This window comes from Syzygium oleosum, unplaced genomic scaffold (assembly GCF_021117445.2).
Source record: "Syzygium oleosum isolate NSW1041296 unplaced genomic scaffold, Sole_v2.1 Sole_v2.07, whole genome shotgun sequence".
Classification (NCBI taxonomy): domain Eukaryota; kingdom Viridiplantae; phylum Streptophyta; class Magnoliopsida; order Myrtales; family Myrtaceae; genus Syzygium; species Syzygium oleosum.
In genome coordinates, this window is record NW_026607491.1 from 9727239 (window position 1) to 9736106 (window position 8868).

Genomic DNA, 8868 nt, shown 5'->3' on the forward strand with positions numbered 1-8868 from the left:
ATCTCTGTTCCCGAATGTCTCCATGGAGTCCATCATATCCTAGCTCCTCTTGCAATATCGAGAACAAACACAATCAATGGAGCGAATAAATCGAAATTAAAATGAAGGGAGAAAAATGTCATAGTACAAAAAAAAGTATTAAGTTTGCCGAATGTCCTAAAACTCGTCATGAAAATAAAATTAAGTCCTAAAACTTTTCAAAAAATTACAGTCAAGTCCTAAAAACTTGTCACGAAAGGGCAATCGAATCATAAAACTTTCAAAAAAAGCTGCAATCGACAGAAGGACTTGATTGAACCAATTCGACAAGTTTTAAGAAATTAACTGCACTTTCATGACAAGTTTTAAGATTCAATTGCACTTTTTGAAAGTTACAAATTTTAAGATTTTCAACCCAATTATCCAACCAAAAAAAAAAAACCAGGTCCCCCCTCCTTGACAAAAGCACCCGTCGTCTCGAAAATGCCCTCGACGGTTATCCGTTAATCCATGGGGAAGCGCCCCGCCCTCCCCAAAGCGACGTGACCCTTATCGTCAAGTCCACGTGCTCTGTTGTCCCCTTCTCTCCCGCCATCCGACTCCGAACCAACGGGCTCTCTCTATAAAGAAAACCGCCGGCGCCGCGTGGGGAAAGGAGACGTAAAGAGAAACAGGAGGAAATCCGCTGTTTTCACTTCGCACAAAAATCGAGAGGCCTTGCCTCCTCCTCTCCCCGTTGCTCAATATAGCTTGATCGTTCAAAGCGCGATCTTTTCTCAGGTGGGTCTATCTGATTTCGAGCAAATCTCGCGCCATTGATTGATTACCGGTTAGAGTTCGAGGTGTCGAGGTGTCCCCGCGTCAGCCTTTCCCTCCGTTATTGGTAAGGAGAATGACAGGAGCTAGGCGTGCGGGGTGGCGCATAAATTTTCCTCCTTTCTTTGCTCGCTTTTGCATTGACCATCGTTTGATTGTTTCTGGGTCTGTGCGTGTCTGTTGAAAGATTTCGGTCGTTAGTCGCAGTTGGGTCTCTCTCTCTCTTCCTCTGGCTTCTCCCCTGCATCCGTCTTTGATCTCTGCCGTTCTCTTCTTCTGTTGGGGTGGGGGTTTCTGCTTCTGATCGCGTCTGCTGCGGATGTGGTTGCGGTTGATGCAGATTGAATATCGAGATTTGACGGGAAATGGAGGGCGGAAGAGCGGTGGATCTTGGATGTGGGGATTACGGGTTGGTATAATAGTAACTTGTTTACGAATTTGGGTATTGATTGTGATGAGAAGTTTTGTTTTTATTGGAGTTTTTGTGTAATTTTTTTTCGATGGCTAGGTGTGCGCATTATAGGAGAAGATGCAAGATAAGAGCACCGTGTTGCGACGAGGTCTTTGATTGCAGGCACTGTCATAATGAAGCGAAGGTATAGAAATGCGGAGAAACTAACCTATGCTTTTTGTTCATGGTTCATTGTCGTGCGAAATAGTCAATGATTGACGCCCTCGGATCTTCTTCAATGTCGTGCAGAATTCGCTCGAAACTGCACCTCTAAAACGGCACGATGTTCCGCGACACGAAGTGAAACAGGTATGCACGATTGTCCAGTATACATTCTTAGTGAAGAGGTTGATTTGTTTTGTCCTTGTTTCTCCTGGGGGATCTGGCTCTTGGTAAGGCCTGGAGGGATTTTCCCATTTGCATTTTCAGTTACTGTGAATGAAATGAGGGCAGGATAGTTTGACAGCAGTTAAAGACAGCCAATCGTATCGGGTTAGATTGAGATTGATTGCGAATAATGTCTTTTGCCCTGCTGAGTCATATCCGTAGTTGTCTGATGCACAATCTCCCGTTCTTGCATTGGATCAAATAGACCGTAATGAAATGCTTCTGCTTCATTGATGGTTTATTTCCAATAAATCTATAATTGTCTACTTGTTCTGCTTTCTCATAGTGCTTTTGTCTCCTTGGCCTTTCAGGTCATCTGTTCTTTGTGTGGCACCGAACAAGAAGTAAGCTGTGAATTTTCAAAAACTGAAAGATATGTAAACGAAAAGCGTGTACAACGGTACTTACCTAAATGTTCAATATGCCAGGTTCAACAGAACTGCCAGAATTGTGGGGTTTGCATGGGCAAGTATTTCTGCGCCAAGTGCAAGTTCTTCGATGATGATGTAATTATTGTTCTCTCGATTTTTCCTTCAGTTCTTTCCCAGTCTCCACCACATAATTGCATCAGCTTATCTTATGGTGGCTAAACATTCTCAGGTTTCAAAGAATCAATACCATTGTGACGAATGCGGTATCTGCAGGTAAATTAACAAACCAATATCGCTCACATTTGCATTTCCAGGCTCTTGACTAGTTCTGTGACGCTGTCGTTCTGTCATTATTGTTTTATAAGTAACCTTTTTTATGTGTCAATTTTCACCATCACGCACACTTATATATCATAAATTTCATCATTATATTCAATCCTCAATCCATCTGTTGCTTCTACAGAACTGGAGGCAAGGAGAATTACTTCCATTGTGAGAAATGTGGTGAGTGAAAATGAACAAACAGACTCCTCTGAAAACTATGTTTTTGGTTTTTTTTCCCTCTGTTTTTTGTAGCACTCGCCAGATTCTAGTTTGATCGTGAAAGACTTACTTCTGATATGCTTGGAACATTTGCTGTAGGATGTTGCTATTCGAAGTTAATGAGGGATGCCCATCGCTGTGTCGAAAGGGCAATGCACCACAATTGCCCTGTATGCTTCGAGGTAAGATACGGAGCGGAAATTCTACATAGATGATGTCAGTCAAATTTCAAATCGCTAAATTTTCTGCATTTATCCGCAGTACCTGTTCGACACAATGAAAGATATAACTGTCCTGCCTTGTGGACACACCATACATTTGGAATGCGTCAAGGAAATGGAACATCACTTCAGGTTGGTTCCATATGTCTCGATCACTCGCAGTGCCTTGCAGTCGACTAAATATTAGTTTACCTCGAGATTTACATCGAAATCATTCTTGGATTCGGCAGGTACTCATGCCCTGTTTGCTCAAAGTCGATCTGCGACATGTCTAGTTTGTGGAGAAGACTCGATCAAGAGGTACTAATTTGAACGAAATCTCTGTTTTTTCTTCTTCTTTTTCAATAGAATTTGCTTGCAGCTAACGAAGCTGTGCTCTGTCACCTGAAATCGCTTGTTGATTCTTGAATTTCATTACAGATTGCAAAAACTCCAATGCCTGAAGTGTACCAAAATAAGATGGTGAGAATTTTACTCTATATAGTCAATAGCATTCATTCAAAGTCACGAAGCCCTCGTTCAAAGTTTCTAAATTGAACATATCGTGGTCGATAGGTTTGGATACTTTGCAATGACTGCGGAGCACAATGCCAAGTCCGGTTTCACATTGTGGCGCACAAATGCACAAGTTGCGAGTCCTATAACACACGACAGATGCGAGGCGGTCCTCCGGCCTCATGTTCGTCAGGGACGACCGAGGTCGTGAGATGACCGCTGCAGTCGATAGTTTTACACAGAGCAGCTCATCCTCTTTGAATAGAGTCGGGGCATGAGCAATGGATGAAGGTCTTCGAGACACCTACTATGGTTGTGCTATCTTGTAGAAGCTTTCCCGAAAAAGGGAATTCATTTTTTTGTGGCATCGAATCCTGTAATTTTTTTTCTTGCTGCTGTATGAGAAATTCTGATAATTTATACCAGATTTGTTTCTTGATCCATCGCATTTGTCCTTCTTCACTTTTGTACAAGCGGATCAGGCAGCCGGGTCGGAGTTAAGAACCGGTGCGAAAATGAGGCTAAGCAAATTAGTTATCTCTTTAACCATAGAAATTCAAACAATGGTCTTTGCTCAGGCATATGTTTAGCATACCTTGTGATTACGAGGCTGTCATTTTACGTTTGTGACATCGTATCACTAACCGGACAAGTCATTCGAGAACTCTGTATGATAAAAGCTATCTCTACCTAAGAAATCGAGCCGAACAAAATGAAGGGAAGAAAATAAGTTAGGCTATGTGGGGGAAGTTCCTGTAATCAGTTTTAGAATTTTCTTTTTCAGAATTTTCACTGTTATAAAGACTCATTATGAGTTAAAAAATTTTAGAGGGAACGCGAAAGAAAGAAGTGCCCAAAGTGTCTCGGGACAAACATTACCTGACTTCCCCCCAAAATTTGAAATTTATTCTTCAACTATTAAATTAGATAGTTAACCGCACGCGCATATATATATATATATATATATTGATTCATGTGTATCCGAACCATATTACAGAAAAACAAGAGGTAAAACAGACCCGAGTAAAGTTTATGAAGTTGAGATCTTGAGGAGGGCACTCGCGTTTTCAACGCATAATTTTATACCACATTAAAGAAAAAGTAAACCGTCCCTGACAAAAATGGCCTCGAACGTGGGATTGTCGCTGTCCAAAGCACCTTTTGGGTCAATTAGATGGCAGAGTGTTGTTTATGACCCAGGGCCCCCACATTGGTCTATTAAAACTAACATATTTTAAGTGCACAAAGAATCAATTTAAGGCCTTGTCTCTTCTCAAACTTCTCTCTCTCTGTCTCTCTCCTCTAACGGTGACCGCAGCACCGTCTTCCGTGAGTTCCTGAAAAGTAAAGTTTAGCCTAGCCTTCGTGCTTCGTAGATCCTTTTTTTTTTGGTCAATCTGGCCACTGTTACTGGTGGGACATCCTGATTTAGCAATAACTTCTCTATAGTACGGACTAGTTTGCAATGGTTTTGACCAGATAATTTCAGATTTTTCTCATCCCGGAGGACCAGGGTAAAGGAGTGGGATCCATGAACATTATACTTGGTATAACACGTGAAGATTGTAGCTATATGATCGGTATAACATGTAGAGCGAAAGAATGGGGGATACGAAGTGATCAAATCACTCCCACAGGCGTAGTAGGATAATGTTTGTGAGAAACAATTTGGATGTGCATCGCATCTCTGTCACTTCAAAGAAGACTCGGCATTAGAACAGAGAAGAAGCCGAAATTTGCTCTACTCCTAATGGAAGTTCGTTTCCTATGCCAACTCGAGTTTTCGGTTCCAAACATAAAGAAGAAGCTGAAATTTACTCAATGGCTCGAATGGCAAGCAGGACCCACCTTCTCAGTGGAATTCCCACTCAATCAAATATTCAATAACACTGTTGAGGCGACAGGGAACTCGAAGATGGCGCCCCAAAAGTTCACGGTTGACCCTCATGCACTAACACTACACTCGAGAAACCGAGGTGGTATTTTTTTTTTTTGGACTTTCCAAAGGACCTTTTCATATGGCAGGTGAGAGTCAACTCAATCACATAGGATCCTATTTTCCAGCACCCTTTTTGGTTTCCCACATGGTTTCATGTAAATGATGGAGATGTTTCAATGATTCTCCGCATCTAAACATGTTCATCCATGCACAAAACACCCCATTATGCATTTCATATCTAAACATCCTCATCCATGCACAGAACATTAAACGATGTATTTGCTTTTGTTGTGTAAGAGTCTCAAGACAAAACAGTTGTTCTCATTGGATTTGCAGGGAGGAACAGTCCCTAGGAGGTGATGCAGCACTGTGGAAGCACCGTAACTGAGGAAATGCCATAAAGAGAGAACCCACTTTCTATAAAGCTGAACCCAAAAAAATTTGCTCAACATGACCAGAACTTGTCCCCCCAATACACAAGAAACCTTTGTTCTCTCCTATTTTTTCTCAACTTTCCAGATGTACAGTATCATCAAGAGGACCCGCCAACTCATTTCGGGTTAGCATTCAAAATTCAAATGAAGCTTTTCCGAAAGTTTCACATGCTTCACACACAAGCAGAGACAATGTGGAAACAGTGCATCTTACCTTTCGATAATTGGTAAGTCTCTTTAACAGCTGCCAACCTCAATGTGAGAAGGTGCTTTAGATTGGATTATAACCCGAGCTCCTGATGCAAGCCTGTTTAACAAAACGTATGATAATTTCAACCAACATGAACGCACAGATCTACAACACGAGCAGTCACTGAAATTAGATGGAGGAGAACAAAGTTGAAACTTACCTTTCTTCGATTTTTATCACTTTCTCATCCTCCGGGAGGGAGTCTCTCTTTAATGGTGTGTTCCCTGGGGAAGGCTCGGTGATTCTTCTACTGCTACCGTTCGATGAGTTGGCAAATAATGCTCTGGAGCTATCTGCTCTGTCTGAAGAAATTCTTGGTTTATCGGAGAGAGGGGATCTCATAGACTCACTTCGAGGTTGTCTAGCTATTGAAGCTTTAATTGATAGGGGCATGCATTTTGACCGTCCATTCTCACTTTCCCCAGCCGAATCTAACTGCTTACCAGACCTGCAAGAGAAATCACACGTCCTATATTCATCTGAATTTAGGAACAAAAAGAACTTCTCTTCTCAATAAATATTGCCTTCGCAACTACTATGGCCCCATAACAATTGACATAAGCAAAGGAGATTGTCTACTGTCTAGAATCAGCCATCCTCATACAGAAATTTCTCTAGTCAAAGCTTTTACAAAGCCAAGGCCCCCCGAGAGTGGGAAAAACATGCTCTGTAAAATTTGCACCTTCAACACATTTACCATACAAAAATGGTGTTGAATTGTTAATTTACTTGACCAATTTATCAATCCCATTAAAGATGCAATGAGATTTGTGTTGCAAGCTGTGGTTGGTTCATCGTTCGCAGGGTCTCAGGTTCCAAAATAGTGCATACAAAAAGACACTGGTTTTTGCAATATGGCTTTACAAAACAAAGCACAAATACCCATTTTTTTTCTTTATTCACTTCGTACACATATACTAGGAAAAAGAACTAAATCTAGAAAAGAGAGCACCGCATAGGAAATCGGAGTTACCGGCCAGCATTGTAGGAAGAGGAACGCTTCAGAGAGCTCAGTACATCTCCATCCTCCCGGAGATACTTTGTCTCGATCAAGCTCCCACTGAAATACTCCTTGTCTTCCAGCCTTATGCCCATCAACCGTGGATTTTCTGATAAGCAGTCAAGCTCCCCCGTCATCAGTGATGTAGAAAACAAAGGAGATGGAAATTTTGAATGAGAAAATCTTGGCCTGTAAGTTGGGATTAAGCCAAAATTGTTATCTTTCACTGATATTGATCCACACGAGATTAATTGCATCAACATGTTGGTAGCCTTGAGCCTTGCATTGTTCGGCATTCGGATCTCTTCCTCTTCAAGAATTCTAAAGCTGTTCATCTTGCTAACATCAGATCTAATCAATGATTCCAGAGTTTCGGTCTTTCCAACAGATGAAGAAGCACTAGAAGATGTCGGAGGAGGGGAAACTGCACCACTAGATATCTCAGAGGTCTCTTTCACGCATGAGGCCTTGGTTTGGCAACTATCATTGCATTCACGTTCGGTGGCGCCATCATCAGTAGAGACTCCTCTAGTACAAGTTTCTCTGGTTTTATCTCTGCTTACATTTTCTTCAGTCTGAGTTGATGCATCAGCTAACCCCTCGTTCTTGTACACCTTGTACTCCGTCAAGCTCAAAGACCCATTCCAACTGGAGCCTTTTCCATTTCTTGACTGTGGGGAAACATCAGTGGAATCGGTGTGATGAACCGGAGAAGAATGGTCATCCTCTTGGGAGTGTTTTGCTTCTTTTCCATTCATGCTTGACGATGACGATGAATCATCTTGACTTCTAGAAGACGGTGGAGCTGGCAATTGCTTTAAATTCCTCATGCCGATATTCGCGACAGGACTGAAACGATCTGTGTAAAACATCATGGTGCAATAGCAACACAGGAAGTAAGCCAGCTTAGCCAGGTTTCTGCTCTCTTTTCTGCTTGCTAATAGTAGCCATACACAATTCACAAGCAAATGCAATTTCTACACCACATCTAAAGTCAGTAGCAAGGTCAAGCACAAAAAAGGCCAACATCTACTTCACCTGAATTAGATTCATCAAAGAGCTCCGAGCCTTTGAGGACGTATTCATGTCCATTAGATGGAAGAATCAAGTCGTCTTCACATAGATCGTGCCAAACGAAACCATTTTTGTAGCTTCTGCAATGATCAACGAATTGAATAATTCAGGCAGCATCACTTGTAGGATTTACCAAACAATTACCCAATAACACGACACGGACCCCCCGGATGATCAAAGACGAGATTCTTATGCAACGAGAAATCACCCATTAATGAGAGAAATTCGAACTGGTACCTCTTAGAGGACCACGAATACATGGATGCCATTCCTCTGCCTCGAAGAACATTCAGCCTATCAATCACATCTGCCAAAACGAAACCCGCATTCGCGACAAATGAAACACACTCCGCTACCGACGGAGAAGCGGGCACAGAAAACAAGAGAAAGAAAAGCAAAACGGGGCTCCCGCTTCGCTGTTACCTCGCAGGTAGAGCCCTTCGGGGGAAGAGACGGGCACCTCGATGAAATGAGGATGCTCGAGCTGGCGATTCCTGCAGAGATAGTAAACCACGGGCACCTTCCTGCTCTGAAAATACTTGGGCGACTTCTCCGTCCACACTTTCGCTCTCTCCGGGCTCACCTGCCGATACTTCTTCATCCTCGCCTCCATCCCTCCGCCGGAACCCGCGGCCAAGCCCTAGCGGTGCCCGCCCGTCCCCCGGCCAAAAGAAGAAAGAACAAGTCCGTATCCCCCGACTCCCCGAGCCGGCCGGCACAGCTCACAGTCCAGCACTCCTCCCGCAGGAAAACCCTAGATTACAGGGACCCAATCGACCAACCCTCCGATCAGTATCCGACCACCACAGAATCACGACCGCGAAGCAGGCGTTGACCGGGAGAGAACCGGGAACGGAGCCCGAATGCTCCGTGCGGAGGAGGAGGAGGGGCGGCGCCGCTCGCGGACG

The 8868-nt window shown here is 43.1% G+C and overlaps 2 protein-coding genes across 3 annotated transcripts; one reads left to right on the forward strand and one right to left on the reverse strand.

Annotated features, from left to right (window-relative positions):
• Nucleotides 1-650: 650 nt before the first annotated feature.
• LOC115673074 (E3 ubiquitin-protein ligase RZFP34) lies at nt 651-3704 on the forward strand. Of its 2 annotated transcripts, none has more exons than XM_030595129.2 (13): nt 651-759; nt 1136-1204; nt 1304-1391; nt 1496-1555; nt 1945-1977; nt 2062-2139; nt 2234-2277; nt 2468-2508; nt 2647-2729; nt 2809-2900; nt 2999-3068; nt 3189-3230; nt 3324-3704. In XM_030595129.2, the coding sequence occupies exons 2-13, from the start codon at nt 1161-1163 to the stop codon at nt 3477-3479; spliced, it is 831 nt and encodes a 276-aa protein (XP_030450989.1). In that variant the 5' UTR covers nt 651-759; nt 1136-1160; the 3' UTR covers nt 3480-3704. The 2 variants fall into 2 exon arrangements, with proteins under 2 accessions (XP_030450989.1, XP_056168838.1); XM_056312863.1 differs by lacking the exon at nt 651-759 and adding an exon at nt 837-960.
• Nucleotides 3705-5457: 1753 nt separating this feature from the next.
• Nucleotides 5458-8868, reverse strand: LOC115675976 (protein SOSEKI 3). The gene is made up of 6 exons (XM_030598809.2): nt 8384-8868; nt 8198-8267; nt 7925-8040; nt 6860-7745; nt 6047-6334; nt 5458-5943 (listed from the first exon to the last, which is right to left on the reverse strand). The coding sequence occupies exons 1-6, from the start codon at nt 8571-8573 to the stop codon at nt 5874-5876; spliced, it is 1620 nt and encodes a 539-aa protein (XP_030454669.1). The 5' UTR covers nt 8574-8868; the 3' UTR covers nt 5458-5873.